This window comes from Neovison vison, chromosome 11 (assembly GCF_020171115.1).
Source record: "Neovison vison isolate M4711 chromosome 11, ASM_NN_V1, whole genome shotgun sequence".
Taxonomy (NCBI): Eukaryota; Metazoa; Chordata; class Mammalia; order Carnivora; family Mustelidae; genus Neogale; species Neogale vison.
The window spans coordinates 192131209-192155177 of NC_058101.1; the positions used below are offsets into that span (position 1 = coordinate 192131209).

At 36.5% G+C, this 23969-nt stretch overlaps 1 protein-coding gene across 1 annotated transcript in view; it reads left to right on the plus strand.

The window, feature by feature from the left end:
• The window catches only part of SGCZ (sarcoglycan zeta), a 212996-nt gene that overhangs the window by 182238 nt on the left and 6789 nt on the right, over nt 1–23969 (plus strand). The window contains exons 5-6 of the mRNA XM_044225527.1: nt 2635–2707; nt 14428–14551. Of these exons, the coding sequence (XP_044081462.1) occupies nt 2635–2707; nt 14428–14551 (197 nt within the window). The remainder of the gene's footprint in view (nt 1–2634; nt 2708–14427; nt 14552–23969) is intronic.

Genomic DNA, 23969 nt, shown 5'->3' on the forward strand with positions numbered 1-23969 from the left:
TCAAATTATCTGAAACACGCTTCAGCACCTATATAAACAGAACTGAATTTTGTATCCTTCTGAATGACCCCATAAGACAACAATAAATAAGAAATGTTTATTTAATCGTAGGTTTAAAAAAAAAAATATATATATATATATACATATATATATATATCTGCGTTGTGTAACTTCTTGTCCTTATTCTATCCCTCTTCCTTTTCAGTGCCTGTGGTTTTATAGCTTAAGAAGTGAAATAGTGATTCATTTTTGAATTTCAGATAAACACCATACCATTTTTACTAGAAGTATGTCCTCTGAAAATATTGCATACTTACATTGAAAAATTTTTTCATGTTTACCTGAAATTCGAAGATAATTTGGTGTCCTGTGTTTTTAATTGCTAAATCTTGCAACTCATCTGAAAGCTTTTTGTTAAAGTTCCTAATTCAAAGGAAATATATATTTTAATTTTGATTTTTTATACTTTGAGAGTATGTGCCTGCTTCAAATGGCTTTTATTTCCCCTCACTGATTTCCTTTTAAGATTATCATTATTGCTTATTAATTGTTACCTCTTTGGCTCCTTCTAGGACAATAATGGAGAGGATGAGAGTCATTTTCTCATTATCTGGAGGTTTATAGTTAGTTAATTATTTATGTTATTTTATTCAGTTTTCAAGTTAGCCCCCTCGAAGATATGATTACACATTATTTCTTCAAGAATTGTTTATTTTTTTAAGTCATCAAATATCCACTAAACTGATACTTAGATTTAAGAACTCTATCAGCTTTTAATCCTTATTGGAAAATTAAAACTTTGATAGCATCCCCCTTTTACTTTCACTGATATATTCTGTGCAAAGGTAGTATGTGTGCCATTCTATGTTTGAAAATAAATACTGCGACTACTCTTTAATGATATTTTTGTCTTCTTGTCTGGGAAGTTTTCAAAGTCACAGAATAGTGGAAATTAAATTTTAAACTTTGCACATGCCTAACTGTTCTTTCTAGAAGTTGGATCTTCTTTTAAAATGCTAAAGGAGTCTCTCTTGAGGTATGAACATTTATACCTTGGAATGTTGTCTCAAATGCCGCCCCCACCTCAATCACAAAATGAGGGCTTTATCTAAAACCGTTACTTTATTTTCAAAGAACTATCTCTAAGAATTTTCCACTCACAGAAATAAAATATCTTACAAAATATCAAAAGAGCAAACTCCATAAAGAATTAATTGTGCCCATTATCTGTCTATATATTAAAGGCCCTACAGAGTCTCTGTAGAAAACAAAACAAAACATCAACAACTACTATAACCCAGTGAGAGGTCAACAAATCCCAATAGCTTTTAGCTTATAAACTGAAGTCTGTAATCTTAGGAATTTACTGCTGCAGAACCTTATAAATTTACCCTTAGAACCAGAAGATAGATGAAACCATGCTACAGTCCTTGAAAAAAATCTCTTCCTCTCTGATTCAAGATCAAGGTCTGCATTGCTGTTTGATGTGGAGGAATCATCTTGTGATATTAGTATTTATTTTCTTATAAAAATAACATATTTTTCAGGAATTTAAGTGTTAGCTCGGATTTTCTAGTGAAAATGTCTTTATTGCTTATTGAATCCATATATTTCCCATTATTCTTCATAGTAAGCATCAGCAACTTTATCTTATAGGTTTAAAATTTATATTTTTATTTGCATTGTTTGTATTATTTGCATTATTTTGTATAATTTGTATTAATAAGCTGGTGTAGAGGCCATTGATGGAGCAGACATGACATCCCTAAACCAAAATCAAGATTAAGATCAAGATTAAGCCAAAAGAAAATAAAGTTATTCCAAAGGGAATGATCTAAAACATTTATATGGAATTACAAAAGAAAAGAAAGATTTTGTCATCATCTTTAAAATTTTTTTTGCATTTTTTTAAAAGCAAAGTCATTCTATTTAGCTCAGTCAAATTATGGAAAGGCTCTGGGAATCTGGAAAATCACATAGAGTCAATAAATGAAAGTGTAGATAGACTATAATTCAACTGCCTGGAGAGTGTTAGAGTACGTGACCTCTTTGGCTAAGTATGACCCCACATGAAGTCAACTGTAATGAATTTATTTTGAGCAGTTCGTGGCTTTAGAGAGAGCCTTAGTTCCAGCGAGGTCAAAGTAAGGTGCCATGGATAATCTCTCTAATCAAAGGTGGGTGTTATGTGTAAAGAAATTGCCAAATGCCCCCTATGTCTTTAAAGAATTAATGATACGTTACAAGAGAGCTCACACCCCATTTTCATTCATGCTCTGCCATTTGTAGAAAGATCGAACCAAGTATTATGACCTATCCCTCCCTCAAATTCTTGTACCTGGGAAACAAGAAAGGAGGAGATGGTCTTTGCTCTTTGTTCAGAGAGTGAAAATCCTCAGTGAATCTGAATTTTGCTAAATAGGGTCATCTCAAAAGTGGTCTCAGAGGGACATTTAGATTTACCCTTCTTGGCCTTTTACTACCTTAACATTTTTTCTAATTTTTCTCTTTCATTGTCTGTACTCCTGTTTACAGCTGTGCCATTTTGGTGTATTTGATGTATAAAGATGGAAATGAAAACTAATGTGTCTGTCCACTTGCTTTTACTGACAACTGGATTCCTGTTCTGTCCAGGCACTGAAGGAGCAGTATTCGGGCACTCTGTTGAAACACCTCACATCAGAGCAGAACCTTCCCAAGACCTCAGGTAAGTTCTGCCTCCTCCAGCTCTGTCAGACTTCCCATCACTGTTGATTTGCCCTTGATATACAAAGAAGTAAAACTGAAAATGTTCTATATACTTATATAAAAAGTTGACATTCCTTACCTACATGGTAAATATCAAGTATTTGATTAAGGACAAGAAAATGTGAGTTATTATTCTAAATTTGTATGTATTTTTGCCCCTAACAAACATACAAAAAATATCAAAATAAATATGTCAGACAGGAAGAGTGTGGAAAAGGCAGTTATAGAGGAAGTTTAGAGGAGGATTGATAAAAATCAGGATTCTGGAAAATCTGACTTAGACAATGAAACACATGACACACATAGGCAGAAAGAATGAGGAGACAGAGAGTAGGAAAAAAACAATAAATGGTCAAGGATTGTTGGGTTGAGGGAAATACAAAGCAATGTAAATAGTAATCAGAAAAGGGCAGAGCTTAAATATCCTATAATGGACTCCTCAATCTAATATTGCCAATGGAATAGGCTGCCTCCTGATACTGTACTGTTTGTAAGAGGCACAGTTGTATATAACAGCCCTCACTACCTAGAAAAGTATAAGACAACTTTATAGGGATTCTTCCCAGGAAATCACAGCCAACTGTTAATAAAACTTGAAATACTAAAATCTAGTAAGTGATCAATGGATGTTCTTTTTTTTTCAATGGCTGTTCTTTTTTTTTTTTTTTTAAGATTTTATTTATTTGACACAGAGAGAGAGATCACAAGCAGGCAGAGAGGCAGGCAGAGAGAGAGAGAGAGAGAGAGAAAGAAGCAGGCTCCCCGCCAAGCAGAGAGCCCAATGCAGGGCTCGATCCCAGGACCCTGAGATCATGACCTGAGCCAAAGGCAGAGGCCTCAACCCACTGAGCCACCCAGGCGCCCCTCAATGGCTGTTCTTAACTCAATAAATGACTTAAGTTATCAGAGGATCAGAGCTATTTTATAATGTGGTAATCATTTCACAATGTATCCGTACATCAAATTATTATGTAGTGTACCTAAAACTAATGGAACTTTATATGTCAATAAAAAAAGATATTTTATCTAGTTACTTTCTGATAGGTAAATTACATTCCATAATACATTTCTGTGGGATTAAAAAAGACAACAATAATGATAATTTTTTAACAATTGTATATTAAAAGTCATTTTTAAAGCTGAATCAAAATATCAACCTGGGAGACAGTCTTCTTTGTCTTGGAAAACACAATACAAATATTAAGAAAAACACAAATTATTTCATAAAGATCTGGTTCGGCCCTTCCCATTTGGATAAGTGAAAAAAAAATGTTCAAATGAAAATAGAAAAATAAAGTAAAAAATTTTTAAAGCAAAGAAAAAAAATCCCATACTTTCACAACAGTACATTTTTCAGACCTCTATAGTTCTATGACAAAATTTTCTAAGGAACTCAGTTTCTCAGTATCTGAGCATTCCAGATGCAAACAAGCTGGTTAATAATAACAGAAAAAGGTAGCCATCTTCCTGTGATCAAGGCATTTTTTATTAGACAAAAATAATTTTATACTCAATGCCAAAACCCAAAGGATTTAGGTGGATAGACAAGTATGTATAAACAGCATCTCACGGTGTGTTATAGTTTTAACTTATGGATCTTTTTTCAGTTAGGAATTCAGCATTTTTATGTAATTACTTATCTTATCCCTCCCCATCTAGCAAGGTTGTATGTTCCATTAGACCAGGACCTGCATCTTTCCTTGTCTATCTTTAGTGCTCTAGCAGTCAATTGTGTCTGATAAATATTTGTTCATTTGAATTGCTGAAATAACAAAACTCAATAGCGAGGATGTTGAGTGCATGTAATATAAGAAATGTCCTAGTTACTGTGTCTTAATTTTAAGACTCATGCGGCCAACATTGACTCCCAATTGTTTTTGAACTGTGTTTTAGTATAGGTGCCAGAGTTTAGTGATTCATTCAATAAAAAATTATTTAAATTATGCCATTCTAAAAGAAACCTCATTTTACTTCTAACGTTTCAATGACTATATACTCATTGTATGATTTTCATTATGAAAATCTATGCCAAAAGAGAAATAAGAACTGCTCTTTTAATTACCTTGCTGACATGTCTCCAAATTCATAAGTGTGAATGTGAATTAAATTATAATTAGCATATAGTGTTTCTGGTTTTTATTTTCTAATTATTCATCAATTATTTAAATATTGCACTAAGCTAAGCTTATCTGCTAGTGCTAAAAGCAAATTAGCAACCCCCAAGATGAGTGTTACTGATCTAAATTCGAAAACTGAAACAGAAGCAAAGCACAGTAGTGATGGGGGTGTTCAATTATTCATTTGTGTACATGAAGATTAAAAGCAGAGTGTCTGAGAAGATCTTTACAAGTCCTGCTGACAATTTTCCTTTCAGGGCAGTAAGAAGTACTCTTAGTCGACACCTAATTCTAATCAACAAGGTGAGATTGGTTGGCCAGGTAAATCAAATGGTAATTTGGGGAGTAAGTAGCCATGTTGTCTTTAATTTTGTTTTTGTTGAGAATAAAAGACTTTAGACAGGTACATTTCAAAAGGTTTATTAAAGAGTATAAGCAGTATTTTGGTGTGGACATGAAGTCGATTTCTACAGTTTATTTATTCAACCAATGTTTAATGAGTGATTCATGTGTGCCAGATTCTCTGCTAGTTTCCATGTGCACTAGACTTGTGGATTTTCTATGATGTCTTATATAGAGTGACATTGCCTTTTAGGAGGGCCCTGTGTGTTAAAAAGGTGAAAAAAATATGTTGAATAGTAAGTAAGGACATAATGGTGTATGTGTCAAGAATAGCCCAAGTATGTATGTTTTCCTTTCTTATTTCTTAAATTAACATATAGCTAAATTATTACGGTTCAAAAGAGTTTCTCCACTCTCTGGTGAGGAGTGATGAAGCCTGCTGTATGTTGCCCAAAGTGTTTGGATCTGTGTTTCATTAACAGTTCCAAGAGGAGAAAATAGAAAAGAAAAAAAAAAAAGAAAGAAAGAAAGAAAAGAGAAGAATCCCAGACTCGGATTCATTTCAGTAAAATGAATTAATATTTAATGATGTAACTGGCAACTCCTCATCATGTTCATTCTTATATGAATATAATTTTAAACCGAAATGTTAACTTTTACAGGTTCCAAATTAAGCTCTGAAAACACATAGCTCTTATTTACATCATGGCTGTGTTAAAGGAAAAGCCACCATGGGTAAGGTAGTAAGGATTTGGGGCTGAGATGTTTTGTTAATGAAAGTCAAAGATAAATTTGCTGGAAAAAAGATAATGAAATAGTATTCTGCTTCTCTCCCTTCCCCTCCCCTCACCCCTCTCTCCTTTTCCCTTTTTCTCTGCCTCTCTTTTCTCCCCTTTTATTCTTTCATGCTGTGTATGTATTTATATATTTATTTAGAGTTAAAAGCAAGTGATCATTATGGGAAGGTTGTCTTAGTGTGTAATCTTAGGAACACAGAGCAACAACTGATCTAGAAATTTGTTTGCTATAATTTGAAGGAAGAGACCATAAAGGAAAGTGCAAGTATGCAGAAAGGGGTAAAAATTGAAGCAACAGAAACAAGGGGATTTGCAGCTGAAGAAAACTCGCCTCAGCCCAAAGTGCTAAGACATTAAAATTGCTTATATATTCAGGTCACAGCTCGCAGTTTTTTTCCCCTAAAACATTTTTCTCTTCAATTTTTCATTCATTCCATCATTGAAATCAAAAATAATTCATGAGTGACCACTACATGCCTGACACCATGTGAAGTATTTTATAAAGAGTGAGATACATGGTGCTTAAGTTCCTGTTAAGTCTTTATGTAGTTAGTCATTGTGTCTCACAAATTACTTTAAAAGGAGTCCGAATTCCTTTCTCAGAATGTTGAGAATTTTTCTAGAGACCGAGGGCACTCATTTTCAAACTGAGGTTCGCATAACCCCTTAAAAACAAAATCTTATTTAAATGATAAATAAAAGTTCATGTTCTACCAAAAAAAAAAAAATCTTATTACATCTTTGGTGTGTAAACACAGTGAAAACTGAATTTCTTGGGGGAAAAAAACAGGTGAGAGGGTGACTGGAGTTCAACATTACTCCTTTTCTCTGCTAGAATCTTGTGGTACGCACTCTAAGAACTAGTCTGAAATCCTTTGCTATGATTGTTATGATGCTTTCAAAATGAACACAGTTGTACTTCGTTAATTCCAGTGACTAATCCCATAGGAATTCACAAGCTTTGCAAATAAACATGGGTTTCATTTTTCAACAGGCTCTTTTAGAGAATGTTTTGTAATAGAATGAGTTTAAGTAAAAACCTTTATTATGTTGTAAATCTTCCTCAGAGGGGGCTTGAGAATTTCTATATAAGAGAGAAACAGGGTGTCATTTAAGTGTTGATCCTATGTTGCCAACAGTCTGCTTATTACGTAATTCTAGAAGGGAATACAGGTTTAGTCTAATATGAGTTCCAGTGTATTCAACAATGTTCAAGCTCCAGAATGTCTAGGTCCAGGACTTCTGTAGGGATTCTAGGCTTATTTGGGAAGTCCAGAGAATGTAGAGGAAACCAATACAACCTAAGACTTAGGTAGTAAAGTTTATCAATTCTTTTTCTTTATGATTTTGGGGCTTTCTATCTTGTTTCAAAGGTTTTCTTTTTCTTTTTTTCCTTTTTTCTTTTGGTATTTTGGTATTTCCTGTATGTTCTTCTAATTTTTTGTCATTTATTTTGTATACTAGGTAATTTATTTCTTAGTTTTATGTTTTGTATAAGTAAAATCGGAAATTATGTTCTGAATTTTCTATTGAAAATTACAGTCTGTGATTTCTTAGATTTTATGTTTTGAATGGTTAAAACTGGAAATTATTCTTTTTTTATAAATCTTTTTTTTTTTAAGATTTTATTTATTTATTTGACAGAGAGAAATCACAAGTAGGACAAGTAGGCAGAGAGGCAGGCAGAGAGAGAGGAAGGAAAGCAGGCCCCCTGCTGAGCAGAGAGCCCGATGCGGGACTCAATCCCGGCCTAACCCACTGAGCCACCCAGGCGCCCCCAAAACTGGAAATTATTCTTGCAGAGTATGTTAAGTATCTAATGTTAGGGTCTTTAGTATGGGGAGTCAATTTATTAAGCATTATTGATTAAATAACCTACTATTTTCAACCCAAAATGATTGCTACATTTCTCACAAACTAATCTCTCATAAATACTTTTGATCTGTTTTAGATTATATTGTATTCCATTGACAAATTTATAATTTTAATTCCAATCTCATTTTTAATTAAAATAATTTCAATATTTAGTTCTAATTTTAAAAGGAAAATCTCCCACTTCAACTTCATTTTAAAAATCTATTAAGTGTCACACATTTTTTTTTAAAGATGTTATTTATTTATTCATGAGAGACAGAGAAAGAGGCACAGGGAGAGGCAGATGCCCCACTGGGCAAGGAGCCTGATTCAAGAATTGATCCCAGAACCACCAGATCACAACCGGAGCCAAAGGCAGAGAGTTAACCCACTGAAGCCACCCAAGCATCCCTATACCTTTTTTCCAAAATAGTTAAACATAATGTTTTAAGTTTCAAGAGACTTTACTGGGATTTTTGTTGGGATTTTATTACATATGTTTATTGGAATTTTCATGATTTGGAAGTAAATATGAGTTTACTTTTATCCAAGTAAACTTATCTCAAATTTTTAAATTTTTAAATAACATCAGATGCTCTTTTTAGATATCCCTTTCCCTGAAATAACTGTAAAATGCAGACATTGAGTGATATCGCATTTATATTAATATGGCAATTTAGCAACAGGAATTAAATACATCTTAAAAGCATCCCTGCATGTCATTAGAATTCTTCATTGAATTTTAATAGTCAATGACAGTCAAACATTAGCATCAGTTAACAGTTTTCCTATTTGGATCTCCATAGCATAATGTTTTAGAAATTTTAACCAAAAATGAACTAAATGGATGTTCCTTTAAGATCTGAGACCACATCTTTCCCCTTGTCTTATTGTGGAAATTCTCAAACGTACTCAATGTTGAAAGCATGTTATAGTGACCACGTTTGTACCCCGAGCTAGATTCCTCCATCATCATTCTTCTGTATGTCTTCAATCATACATGTACACATTCCACTAGCCATCTGCCAGTATATCTTATGTTTTTCTGCATTTGCATGTGCATTTTATAAATCTATACACTTTGCCTATTCGCTTTGGCATGCATATCATTAACTACTATTCAAGACAACTAAATTTCTTTTCTTTTACTGTAAAATAATTATGCAGTGACAGTCACAAAAATTAAGGGTGTATTTCCCGAGTTTTGACAAATGCATACACCTGTGTAACCCAAATTCCTGTCACAATATAAAACATTATCATCGGGCACCTGGGTGACTCCGTTGGTTAAATATTTGATTCTTGGTTTCACTTCAGGTCCTGAAACCGAGCCCTGTGTTGGGCTCTGAGCTTAGTGTAGAGTCTGTTTGTCCCTCTTCCTCTGCTCTTCCCCGCTACTCTCTCTCTCTCTCAAATAAATAAAAAAATAAAATCTTAAAAAAAAAAAAAAGACATTTCATTATCATTACCCAGAGAGTTCCCTTATGCCCCTCCCAGTAAATCCCCCCCACTGCCCACCAGAAGCAATATTTTCTCTCACCTTTTTCACCCTGGATTAGATTAGATAGATTTAGGACTAAATACAAATTCATTTACAGTATGTACTCTTCTTTGCAAGATTTCTTTGACTCCACATGTTTTTGAGAGCCCTCTGTGTTGTTGTCTGTATCAGTAGTTCTTTCTGCTTTATTGCTGCTTACTATTCCATGGTATGAACACACAATATTTTACTTTTGCGTTTTCATAATTGGTAGACACTTGGGACATAGCTGGCATGTATTAACTTTTATATGAAAATGTTAGAGCTTTTCAAAGTAATTACATTATTTTCTGCTAAAAATGAATGAGTATTTCAGTAGCTACATATTTTCCCCAATATTCAGTGTTAGCATTCTTATTCGGTTGAGCCACTCTGGTGGGTGTTTAGTGGTACTCAGTGTCTTTGATTTGCCAATACTTGATGAATAGTGACATTAGTGACTTTTTCATGTGTATATGGAACAACCATCCATGTTAGTGAAGTGTTTGTTCAGATGTTTTGTCCATATTTTAATTCCGTTGTTTGTATTTTTATCTTTGAACCGGAGGATTATTTATATACCCTGGCACCAGTCCTTGGTAACATCTGTATTTTGTGGATATTGTCTCCCAGTCTATGGTATATTCGTTTTATAGACGGATTTTGAGAGGTAGCTTTTCATCTCGAAGATATCTTATTTATGTTTTAAAATATTTACTTGTTATTCCTTTTTGTGGCCTAAGAAAGTTTTATCTACTCCCAAGTCACCAAAATATTTTCCTTTAGAAGCTTTATCTCTTAGAGACACTCGGGTAGCTTTAGAGAATGCCCAGCTAGTCATCCGACTCTGGGTTTGGGCTCCTGATCTCAGGTCCTGATCTCAGGGTCCTGGGATGGAGCCTGGGGATGGATGCCCAGCTCAGCAGGGAGCCTGCTTGAGGATTCTCTCCTCCTGCCCTTCCCCACACTTGCATGCACGCTCTCTCTTTCTCTCTCTCTAAAATAAATAAACCCTAAAAAATGATTAAAAAAATAAAAGCCTAATGTTTTAGCTTTTACTTTTAATAGAAGTGGATGGTATAGATTGAAGTTCGTTCTGTCCATACAGAGATTCCAGCACTGTTGAAAATACTTTGCTTTTTCTCATTGGATCAGTTTACTGCCTTTGTCAAAAATCAGATGACCGTACTTGTTAAAGTCTATTTCTAGGGTCTCTATGTTATTCTATTGATCTATTCATTATTCTTGTGCCAGGCCAGCAACTGTCTTCCTTATTATAGCTTTTCTTGACATGCTTAAAATACTTCAAAGTTGTTTTTTTTTTTTTTTGAATGCCTGGAATGCCTATGTATGTATGTATGTATATGTATGCATGTATATTATGTTCAGTTAGCCAACATATAGTATAACATTATTGTTCTTTTTCAAGGCAGTTTTGGATATTCTGAGATCTTTGCCTCAGCTACCTAATCCTAATTATGGACTCAACCACACTGAGATTCAGCTACTTCCTAAGTAAAATACAGATGGAGTACGCATTTCTCAGTATTGGTGGGATGATTATGAAATAATCCATACAAATGACTTGAAGAGACTGTCTTTTCCCCCATTGAATAGTCTTTCTCGCTTTGTTGAAAATTAATTGACCATATAGTTGTGGAAATAAGGTTTGTATTATATCTTAATGATTACCACACTAGTTTTATCAAGATTAACAAAGCATACAGTTGAAACCTGTTTAATTCATTCTTAATCACTTCATAACTTGAAGGATTTAACAATACTATAAAATTGCTACAACTTTTCAAATGTTTTTATGTATTCTTTCATCAGCTTTACATACACAGAAATTATATAAATTATTAAGTGTGTATATACATACACATACACACACATACACACATACACACACACAGGTTTGACTCCCAGTGCACTGATACCAGGAATTGGGTCTCAGTCTATTCAGTTCTCTTCTTTGTCCCTGGGGTTCCGTCACTGTACCAAGGGGTTTGCACTGTGCCAGAGCTTTGGGGATGACATTTGGTCATTGAGAGCCTCAGGACCCAACCTGGAATTTGCCAAGAGGTTCTCATTCTTCTCTCCCCTTATTCCTCCTTCACTGCAGGTGACCACCACCACCTTTGGTCTCTTGCCCTCAGTCACCCTGAGACATCAGTGCTCTTCTGAGACTTCTAACACCTAAAGAATAAAGGCCCTACATCATAGGACTTGACCTCAGGTAGCAGAACACAGAGAACGATTTGAAACCAATTCTGTTGATTTCCCATCCAAATCTCTATCCTCTGAATCAAGAAAACAGTTCTCCAACAGGTCAAAGTACACAACAAGCTCTCACTGACTTTGGTTTCCTTCCGATTTTTTTTCATGTGCTGAATCATTTTCAACACACTAAGTGGCAAGGTTTTTTTCAGCTCAAAATGTCTATTAGATTAGGAAACTTAGAAGAGTTCTTTATCAACTTCTCTGCTCCATCTTCTGCTGTTTGGGGCAAAAGATACTATTTAGTGAATGGCAGAACTTCAGGGAAATGGGACAAGGAAGGAAATTCCATCAGTATCTCAAAATACTACACCACCACATATTTATCTCTCTTAATTCTCCTAAGACATATCTTATGACCTCATAAGCAAGCATTATAATTTTCAATTTAGAGATGTTGCTACTGAGTTACATTGCTGCTAGCTAACCTTCTTGAACCCATCTCTCATCTCCGTCATTACTGCCTCTTTGAATAGAGATCCTCTAAGACGGTGTTAGCAGAGTACTATCCTCTGTGGCTATGCTGGCAATGGAGACCTGAGGTCTAAAATGAAGATGAATATAATAAACATTTTCTGATTAAATAATTAATAAAGACAAGAATGGAAAAAATCAAAAGCCCAGAAAGACTTAACGGATTTAACACCATAGTACCAAATATCAAACACAGTAGAAGTATGATTCAAAAACATGAGCACATGGTGAAAAAATAATGAATACTGTTTTTCTGAAAATAAATAAATTGGAAAAAAAAATGAGCACATTTAATATGGACATCTTACTATCAAATATATATGAGTAAGAACCTCAGCCCCTATCCTCGGAAACAGACTAAACCATATCAATTATTTGATAAAGTAAGCATGCTTTTTCTCCCACTTCTAAGTTCATTGAGTTGTGTTTGCTTGAATGTCAGATTCATAATCTGTTTTAGAATATTAATTCATTTTAATTAAGTACCTGTCTGACTTATGTTTGAATGGTTCCTCGTATCCAAACTTGTGTAATTACATTTAATGTTATAGATAATTAACCAATGACAGTAGTAGTGGTCACAGATACATGACTCAAGATAGTCTGTATTGGGAGATGTATTAGGAGAAATCAATTATAAAATATACAGTTTAACAGAAATGTAGATTTTATGTGCAAAGTGTGAAGATTATGAGTGAAAAAAATATAATTATGTTATTTTCAAGTTTTCAAATGTGTGGAAACATGATTTTTTTTTTAGATTTTTTTTTTTAATGTATTTATTTGACAGAGATCACAAGCAGGCAGGCAGAGAGAGAGAGAGAGAGAGAGAGAGGAGGAAGCAGGCTCCCCTCTGAGCAGGGAGCCCGATGTGGGGCTCGATCCCAGGACCCTGAGATCATGACCTGAGCCAAAGTTAGAGGCTTTAACCCACTGAGCCACCCAGGCGCCTGGAAACATGATTTTTATTTTTCTGGAAAAATACGAACATTTCTTTAAAAAAAAAAAAATATATATATATATATATATATATATATATTCAAAATCTGAACCCTCCAGGGATTTTATAAAGATGTCCAAGAGGCCCATAGAGATGAAAGTTTCAAAGTTGCTTTGGTGAGTGAAAAAAACATTGAAAATGTCGAATTTACTTCTTCTAAATGCTAGCTCTACTCCTTCAATATTACTTTAAAGTCTTTAAGTTCAACTTCCCTACTGAGAGAGAGCTTATCTTCAGAGTTCAAACTATTTGATGTGATTTTCCCTGCAAAATAACTCTAGATCTCTTGTCTCAGAGGAAACCAGTTGCTCTGGATAATGGTGGATATGAGCCTGAGGGAACTCTTGTCCTAAAGTCGTGTGGGCCAAGGAACCACGCCCAGTCAGTGCCTCAGAACAGAGCGTTTATCCAGAAAGACCGACCTGGCGTTCATTCCTCTGCTCACACTTGGGCTTTTTTACCACCGTGTTCTAGCTTTCATGTTCTGTCTTCTTTTGTCCTTTTCTCTAGTTTTATAATTAAAGATAATTTTGAAACTGCCTCCCAACTAGCTTTTTTGCAGGCACAATGATCTAAAACAGCTGTGGTGGCTTTTTTTTCTCCTCATAATTTATGCAGTCAATCTTTAATCATACTTGAGCTGATATATCACCCCTCATTTACTTGTTCTCTCTCAGGCTAATGCCATTCATTCTGTGGACCTTTTCCTGGGCCAGTAGAAGTCAGCTGATGTAGGAAATGGCTTATTTCTGCATTTTAATTAATTTCTCAAAGTATAGTGAGTAGTTTGAAAATTTTCAGGTCTATGAAATTTTGACTGTGAAACTCTTGAAAGTTCACAATATTAATGATTTTCATTAAACCTCTCACTTCTTTGCAAGACTCTTTATTGAGAGATAGTTACATGCTAAGTTGGTACAAATGTATTTATTAAAACTCCATCATTAATTTTGAAAATTTATAAAACATTTAAACAAGTAAGCTTATCACGACCTACTTTTCCTTTGCATCGTGAAAGGAAATAGCATAAGAAATTCTTATTAAATCACTAAACAAATGAGAATAAATAATTGATGCTAGCAAATGAAAAGTTTCACAAAGAGCCAAAAGATAGATAAGGCAATCAAAAATGATTCTAAAACTCATTTTGGCTTTTTTTTTGAAATGGCAGGGATTTTTATTTATGCCTACCTGTTCTACCTGTTCAGTTGTTTTGGTTACTAATGTTATTATCTTTCAGTCCATCATAATTTGTTTTTCTTTTTACTATGAAGGACTCTTTTGTTTTGCTCTTAGGCTTGAATCACCCACCAGGTCCTTGATCATGGAAGCTCCACGAGGGGTGCAGTTGAGCGCGGCTGCCGGAGACTTCAAGGCCACCTGCAGGAAGGAGCTGCATTTGCAGTCTACAGAAGGGGAGGTGAGTCCCCAGGGGCAGAGAGCAGCCCTTTACTGCTGAGCTGAGCGGTGCTTCTCAGAGTATATGCATATTCCTCTAGGTGACTGATTCCTGAGAGCTTCAACGATGGAATTATAATACTTCCTGAACACAAAATTTGGTAAATCTGGTATTATTTTCTTCAAACAAGGCACCATTTATTTTCTATGGAAAGATAACCGTTCATGGGTCAATTATAAGTGGGGCATCTAAATTCCTGTGGTTTCAGAATTGGCAGATAAACATAATGAATATCAAGAGAATGAAGGCAGTCTTTGTTTTTCTTTTTTCTATTCTTTTTTTTCTTTATTCTTTTTTTTTCTTTTCTCTTTTTTTTTCTTTTTTTGCTCTTCCAAAAGTACTTTGGGTGTTTATTTCTGTAAAAATGGTCCCTGTATTTCTTCTGAAAGAAAAATGAAACAAATTTTACTATTTAGCCCAATTGTTATTCCCTAGATAAGGAGATAAATACATGCTAACATTTTTCTCCCGTGTTACTTTATTTCCTCCAAGAATCTCCTGTTGTCATTCTCTTGAAGATCATCCCCGTCCCCTCACTGTCTGCTGTCAAGAACCCTCCGTCCATCTTCCGTCTGCCACTCTGGCCCTGGAATGCCGTAGACACACATTCATTTCATGGACCTTGTTATATACATTGTGATTGCTTGCCAGCAGAATGACATTTTTTGTCAGTTCTGGAAATTTCTCCATCTTGGGTCTTCCCCTATTACCGCTCCCCCTTTCCTCTATGGCCCTTTTTTGAAACTCCGAAGAAACACATAGCGTTTCTTCCGTTCCCTTACCGTCCAGGTATCTTAGCCTCTCCTTCGGAGTTTCTATTTCTCTCCTTCCCTGCCCTACTCTGTTGTTATTCAGATCTACATGCCCAGGTTCCTTTTTCAGTAACTAATCATTTATTTAAATGCCTCTTTGAGCTTTTAATAATTAGGAGTGCCTGAGTCTCTGAGTCCGTTAAAGCCTCTGCCTTTGGCTCGGGTTATGGTCCCAGGGTCCTGGGATCGAGCCCCACGTTGGGCTGTCTGCTCAGCAGAGTCTCCTTGTCCCTCTCCCTCTGCTCACAATCCCACCCTCACTCATGCTCTCTCTCTTCTCAGATACATAAAATCTCCAAAAAATAAAATAATTTTAATAGTTACGTTGTTCATTTTTAGGATTCTCATTTGTAATTTTTTTAAAGCTGCCTGGACATCTTGGTGGTCACTCTTTTGCTTGCTTCTTTTTAATTCTATTTTAATTATTTCAAATCTTTATACAGAGTATATATTGTGTATATTTTTGCTACAATTCCCAAAGTACTTTAAATCTGTTGTATTGCTGTTTCTACCAATTAAGTCCCTTAGTGTTTTCTTCCTTCTTGTGCTTATTTTATTATGAGCTTATAAAGGTCAAGTTGAGAAGAAAAGGAACGGAGAATAACTTGAGAAATATGCTCTGGAGCATTATATACGTCTTCAGATGTAAAGATGAGGGCGGAAATCAATAGAATCGAAGGAGGACATTCCTTTCTTACCTTTATGCCATTATTTCAGTTGATCCAAGATGAATTTTAATTGTATATTTTACTTCCTTTTTTATAAACAAACTTACTGGCAGGACCATATTAGCATCTTAGTGGATATTACAACTTAAATCATCTAGAAATACACTTCATAATATTTTAAAAGTATGTTCGTATTACCTTTCAATCTTCCTTTCTGCTGCAATTACAGAACACAATACTTTCTCTACCACAGCAAGATGGAACTCTTTCTTAAATATCTTGCATCCTTTTTAAGGAGTTGCTTTTATCATGCTAATCATTTCATTCTAATTATTCATAATGAATCATCCCATAATAAATATTGGTGGTTATTAATCTCTGTTCTGTTCCTATTTATGCACCACTTTACTTACGATCTTTTATTCAGTGTATCAGCAGAATGAATCCTTGGATTCAATTACAGGTTAGCGTTTAATTGTGAATTGAATATTATGCTATAAATAAATCATAGCCTAAGATTTTCAGCTGTGGCCATTTTTTTATATTAATAACATAAAGACACAGAAAAGCACAGCACTTTATATCAGAATAAAATAACATGTAATTTTCCTAGGAAAAAGTGTGAAGTGATATGAAATCTTTCTCTTTGCTTCACTGACTATGCTACAGAAAAGCCAGACTGATCATTTACTAAACCAAAGAGAAAGATGTAAAGTACCTCCCTTAGGCTGTTTTTAAAGTAGTTAAGATCAGAACAAACAGGATTTTGAGGTAACAAAGTAACAAACAAAATGCCAAAGAATGAAATTGCACGCTTAGTCATTTCAGACATAGAGTAGCAAGGAATTTCAAACTCGGCTCTGAAAATAACCCAAATCATAATATAGGTGGAACACTTTGAAAAAAAAAAAAAAAAAGTGTTACAACAGCACATGCGAGGAGGCAATAATGCAATAACATATATGTTACAAGATCATATATTTTGCAAATATATGATCTTGTATATTTTGCAAATCAACAGAGATTGGCTCTCACAGTGAAAGGCCTGATTTCACACAAAGGGTGAGAAAGGGTTAAGTGGATTCTTGGTGCAGAGAAGACAGTGGGCCATGACTTAAACGATCCGGCGTGAGAATCAGAGTTCCAGGAAGTGTTTCAGAATCAAATGGATTCTATGGTTATAGGCAATATAGAATAGAAATATCATTTTTAGAATTGGGAACTTGAATAGTATCACAGTAACTGTCTTAGCAGAACAGAAAGTGATATGAGCAAGCCTGTCAATTACCAGACTCGGGTCCATAGACCCAGCAGTGGTAGAGACGAGACTAGACCCCAAATGTAGAAGCACAGGCGAGGCTTTCTTGGGGTTCATGCCCCAGCACCAGGAAAGAGTAGATGAGAAGCATGAAGGAAAGAACCCTCAGGCCTGCTCTCCAAGGACAGGTCAGGTGGAATATTTTTTAAAGGAACTTCAGTGAGAAAGGAGTGCCCTGTAGGCAGGGAGAGATGGGGTGGGAGTTCAGTAGCTCCTGAGTACTCACAAGCCCTGCTGCTTGGCTAACTCTCCACCCTGGGCATGATTTTCAGTATTCTAATGAGAGAAAAAGTCCATGAAGTTTCAATGCTGGGGTCCGTCCTGGTGCAGACTGGGCTTGCTCCTTAGCTGGTGCTCTGCTCTGCAAGGAGAGTGTTCACAGTCACTGTGAGTTCTGCGAGCCGAGTAATGAGAGCCAGCTAGCGGCAAGGAGTTGTCCAGGTGCACAGGTTCTGGTTCCCAAGGTCCCTGACTGTCTCATTTCCCCCCTGAGAGGTTTCGTCCTCCTTAATCTCAAAGAGAAGGGGCTACATGTCTCATCTTCTGAAACTGCTTCCTGCTGAGTGGGGGCTCTGTCCCTCTCCTCCCCTGGAGGTAGGAAAATCTCACGCTCACTGTTCCATGCACTCAGAGGGCCTCGGGTCTTCCTGTAGTAGCAGAGGTTGGAATCCTCCTGCCACCATTAGCTTGACTTGGAATTGTTGGAACTTGGAAGACACAAACTTTACTAACAGGTTAACAGATGGGGACCAAAAATAATAGCCACCAATCATCCCAGGAAAGGGAAAACAAAAACAAAAACAAAAAACCAGAAACAAACAAACAGCAACAACAACAAAACCAAGAGGGATTGGGGAGGGCACTTTTGACTGTTGACCAGATAGAGTTAGGATCTGTCCTTTGGTTGTACTGGTGCAGACAGGATACCTGCTCATAAGGTCTTTTTGTATTTACTTCAGTGCTTCTTGTTATTTATATAGGCAGGATGGATTTTGTTAATAACAGCATAGGCTCTTCTGTGTTCAGCAAGCAGTCAGGTAGTTAATAAGAGGTATTTCTGTGAAAACAAAAGGAAACACAAGTTGATGGTTGGAGCAAATTATAAACCCAGGGTCCAAGTCCTGACTGCTGCCAGGGAGAAGATTTCTAGAAGTCAAGCCTCAGAGGACCCTTAGAGCAGGGGCAGGCCACAGTGATCTGACAGATTTCTCTGATTTGTAGTTCAAATTCTCCCATGATCTTCTGAGGGGCCCCTAGAGCAACAGACATGAGAATTGTCTGTACATGAGCTACCCTGACAATTCCTCTGGAATTTACTTCAAGTTTTCTAACTCTGGTCCTGTCTGCAGAACTTCAGGAAAAAGGACAGTTTTACTCCTTAATGAGCCCAAGACAAGAAAATGCAAGAAGACTGAAAGCCCTAGTTTGGAGAGACTTAGCCAGATATTTGAGGAAACCAGAGTAATTCTGGATCCAGCCCAGTCATATAGGCAAATGACAAACACTTAAAAGATAAATAATCAGAACTAGAATCTAACGTGCACAAAGGGCATGTTATTGAAACACAATTTTCTCTCTAAAATCACCCTCATTTTCATCAAACATAGCCAGATGAAGACAAATTTATTTGTAAAATAATTTTAACAAACTTCACCTAATTATTTATGTAAGTACAACAAGAATAGGGATTGACCATGTAAGTTCTCTTAAATCTGCATTGCTGGGACTTTTGTAAGGGATTTTAGGTTGAACTTTTTTAATAGCCTCTTGAGGCCAGAAGCCAAGCCAGATACTTGTCATTAGATTTGCCTGCAATACCTGTAGATTTGGGTGATTTTTTCTTAAGTTTTCCAATAGATCCTTAGGTTCCTGCATCCCAAGAAGTGACCCCCTTTACTCAGGGGGTGAAGTTCCCAGTTACTCAACTGGGAACTCTATAAGCAAGGAACCAGGCCAACAATTCAAAGGGGCTCCTTCAGTTCCATAAAGTCAAACTTAGTTCCTTGAAGTTATCTGGTCATTTCTGAGTCTATGCATGACTCTCTCAAATATGACATTCTGGTCGAAGCCTTGGTAATATAACCAATGTTTCCAATGGTGTCCTGTTACAAGGAGAACAGATTCCTAATGAACTTATATAAGCAATTACAATTGCCATGAAAGAATGCTCACTGCGAGTTTCTGAATTCTGAAGGGTTCAGGAGGGGAGAAAACAAATGCCTCAAATTGTTCAGAAAGTAATATTTTATCAAATTTCTATAAGTCACAGATATCATAAGATAACACGTTTCCTTAAATCTGGAAGAGCAACATTAGAGAACCAACATTGTTTCAGATAGTCATAAAAACTATAATCATCTTTTTCAATTTATTTAGTTCCACATTAGTAATTTTTTCCAGCAGTTCCAGAAATTCTTACCCAGTTTGGTTTCATGATGTTAAGGGTATCAAAAACCTGTACTTGTCAAAAGTTCTTATCATGAATCTCTTTGAGGTTGAAACACATTTTGTAAGAGCATCAAAACAATAACTGTAAATGACAAAAGACTCAAAAATGGACATGGTTAAAGATCTGATCAGAATTCCTTATCATGTAGTTGGCAAGGAAATCCAGTTATTTCTGACACACACTTTAATAATTGGAATGTAAAGTCATAACCTTTTACCAGGACATATATTCATATAATTTCTAAAACAGTTATAGCATTGACCCACGGTATAACCTAAGAAAGTTTATAATCATTTGTTTGGTAAGCTTACCTTGTCACCTAACATACCAAATAAGTCCAATGAGTCAAAAAGACTTTGCTTAGAATTTGAATTGCTTTGCTTAGAAGCTTGTTAAAAACCTCAGAAACTTCTAAAGCACGTGCCTCAATACAATCATAGATTATTATAGATCTTCATATTTAATTATTTAACTAAGGTGAAAAAGATTCCGGAGGCAAATACATAGGATTATGCAGTAGTTAACAAAACTTAGCTCCTTTAATACCGAGATTTTGTTTTCTTAAGTGATCAAATATATGATAAAAACACATTCAGAAAAAAAAACTTTGTAATTTCTTATCAAGAGCAGACCAGCAATGCAAGAAAATCTTGTCTCTTTAACAGAAAAAAAAGTTTTATTTGTATACTAGTGTACTTATAAAATGCATCTATTCTAATCTTAGTCCTGACCACATATAAAATTCTTTTCCAAAGATTCCCTATAAACGTTTACAACTTTCTTTTTCATTCAGATTTTGTCCTAAGCCTTCTCTCTCTAAATAACTAATGTCATTTTAGGAAAAAATTACTTTCTTCCCTCAACAAAAATATTTTTTCATTCCTTACACCTTTTCAAACATATTTCCTACATACGGACTGGTTTTCCTATTTCTGGCAGGCTCAATTACATGTATCAGAATTTTAAATTAGAAGAATGCAATTTCTAATAAAACCAAGTAGTAAGCAACTGTGAACTGTTACACCAGAATTCTTTAGATTGGAAATTTACGATACCTTCATAATTTTTAAAAAATGTGTGCTTTTTTGTTATCGTATATTCTTTCAATATAGCATAAGACTTATTTACTAAAAGACCAAATTTATCTTTAGTTTTTCTGTAATAGGCCAAAAGCAGATAAATCTATATTTAAATAATTGACCTTTTAGTATTTTGCCTTATTTGGAAAAGACTCAGATATCCAAAGAACTTAGCCCAATATATTATTTAACCTAGCAAAGCTTTCAAGTCTTACATTACCGAAGATTCTGTAAGCTATAAACCTTTTCATTTACTTGTTCTTAACAATTATCTTAAACATTATTTTAAGTCATTTTTTGCTGACAAACTATAACAGATACCATATGAATTTAATAAATCCAGGTAGAATGAAAGCTGTTGATACCTCCACAAGACAAGTCTGTGGTAATTAAGCAACCTTGAATTTGGTATTAACCGAATCTGCTGCACCTGTGTCCACTAAAAAGTCAATCCCTTTGATCCCCACTGTCACAGTCACTTGGTGCTCTTGCCTGGAAATCTGAAGTGGGTGGTTTAGTCTGGGGTCTTGGGCTCCTTCCTGCAGACTTGGGAGTGCTCTGGTCCCGCCATGAAGAGGTAGCCCAACAGCGAGGCACTCTCTTTTCTCCCAGAGAGCAAGGGGGCTAGGAGCAGGAGCCAGTGGTGCTGGTAGCACCAGGGATGGTGCAGGAGCCAGATGCCTGAATGGCCCAGAGGTGGGGGCAGCAACAGGAGGAGGAAGGAGAGGCAGGAGGGAAGGGGACCCACCGACAAGACCAGAGACAGATTTTAAAGTCTGGACCATCATTCCTCCATCTCAGTCTCTTGTCTCTCCCCACCTGCAAGACTGGTGTTTTTCTCCAGGTGCCCTTCAGCCCCAGAAGGAGGGTGGGGAGCAGGGGGTTGGTCAGGCATCAGTTCCGGTGTTTGTGCCTGGGGAGCTGGATTTAGGTTTTCCAAGTGGCAGCCTATCTTTCTCCTCCTTTTTCTCATTATTGTGATGATTGGAAAGGGAGTCAGGTGTCTGAGATTTCTGTTCCTCTTTATTTCTGTGGACCATCAGTTGGGTCCTTTCCCGTGAAACATCTTTGTTACAGAGTAACATAAAGACCTGGATATAGGGAATGTCATCCTAGATCATGTGAACTTGAAAACCAGTTGAGTTAGTTTTTCTTTTTCTGAGTTTGAAAATGCCCAGGATTTACAAGTGCTTGCCTTTAAACCAACTACAGAGAGCTCCTTAACAAATGAATTTTAGCAATTATCAGCTGGACATAGAGAAAATATCTCACATTTATCATACATATGGACACGTATACACACAAACAAGATGCACACAAAATCTAGCCTTTGTCTCAGTAATATTAGTGGAGGAAGCATTAAAAACTCTATTTCTAAGGACCCCCTTTTTCATGAAAACAAATCTAATTGCAAGATAGCCTCATAATTTGTGGGCCAATTAATTATTTATTTTCCAATTAGAATATGCTGGTTTTATGCAAAAACAGCTAAAGCCACAGAAACAAATAAACCAGAAGAAGCTCAGAGTATGTCTGTGAGCACCCCTTCCTCCCCAGAAGTTGGGGGCTTCACTGATTGCACCAAACAGCTTCATAGTTTTGGGTTGTTGTGTGTTACAGGCAGCTTTTTCTAATTCTCTGTGCAAGAAAACTAATTTAGACATGCCAAAAGAGCCCCATCTGGGCCGGTTGAGATTCAGGTTATCCTTAAATTTTTTCCACCTAAACAACATTAAGAGTAATCACCAACAGCCCAAATAAAAGCGGGGCCATCAAGTCAAATTGAGGGGTTTTGCTAATCAGTTCTCTTCAACACATCCGTGAGGTGCTGGGAAGTCAGAGGGCCAGAGAGGGTGGGTGCTGGTCCTGAGCTCTGAGTTCTGGAGAACCCCCAGGGGCTCTCAGCCCTGCTGCTCCGACATCCTGTCAGCCAACCATAGACCTAGAAAGGTTGATGCAAAAGGAAAAAACTCTTAAAAAAAAAAAAATGAAAAGAAAAAGGGGCACTTGGGTGGCTCAGTCAGTTAAGCATCTGCTTTTAGCTCAGGTCATGATCCCAGGGTCCTGGCATTGAGCCCCATGTTGGGCGCCCTGCTCAGCAGGGAGTCTGCTTCTCCCTCTCCCTCTGCTGCTTCTCTTGCTTGTGTTCTCTCTCTCTCTCTCTCTGTCAAATAGATAAACTCTTTAAAAAAAGAGAAAGGAAAATTGTTTATTTCAGCTCAAGTGAGGACAGCTTTCCAGGATACTGTGTCCTCCCAAAGAAGAGAGTGCTTGCAAGGAAGGAATGTTTGCTGCAGGGTTAACAGAAAACATTACCGATCATGAGACGAAGAACCCTTCAGACAGTTGTGGGCCTCACTTAAGCTTCTAGTATGTGAGCAGCTGCATGGCTTTGGTCTCATGGGCTCTCCGGAAGGCTTTACTCTTTATGTTTGGAATATTCCTTTTTAGTTAATTTCAAGTGCAGCAGATTCAAGTCCACAATTATTCTCCCCCAGATGAGTACACAGAAAACAAAAGCAACGAGGTTTTCAAACAAGGTTACAGAACAGGGACTTTGGGCGGGAATCGGAGAAGAACGGTGGTGAGAGAAAAGAGAGAACAAAGAAAAATAAGCCCAAACACAGACTCTAACCCCTCCAAAGAGGGACTCTAGCCTCTTACCAGGTTGGTCAGTCCTGACTAGAATCTACCAAAGTAATTTGTAAGGGACCTAAGATGGAGTCCCTTTTGCCAAAGGGACCTGATGCAAAGCAAAGAACCAGCGCTTGCTCCAGTGGGAGACTCAGACTCTGCCAAATCCCATGGGTGGCTTCAGCCCCGACCTGCAGGATCTGCAGGGCCCCGCCCCCCTCCGAGGGGGGAGCTCTGGTGCAGTCCGCACACTGAGCCATTGCCCTTGGTTCAAGAAAGAAGACAAGGGGACCAAACAAAGAGCACTAACATGAGACGGAAAAGAAAAATCTGAGAGAAGGAATGGACAAAGACAGTTGCTTGAGGGATGGGATGGTCCGTGAGGACAAAAGGAAGCTGGAGCCCCCAGTCCCCATGAC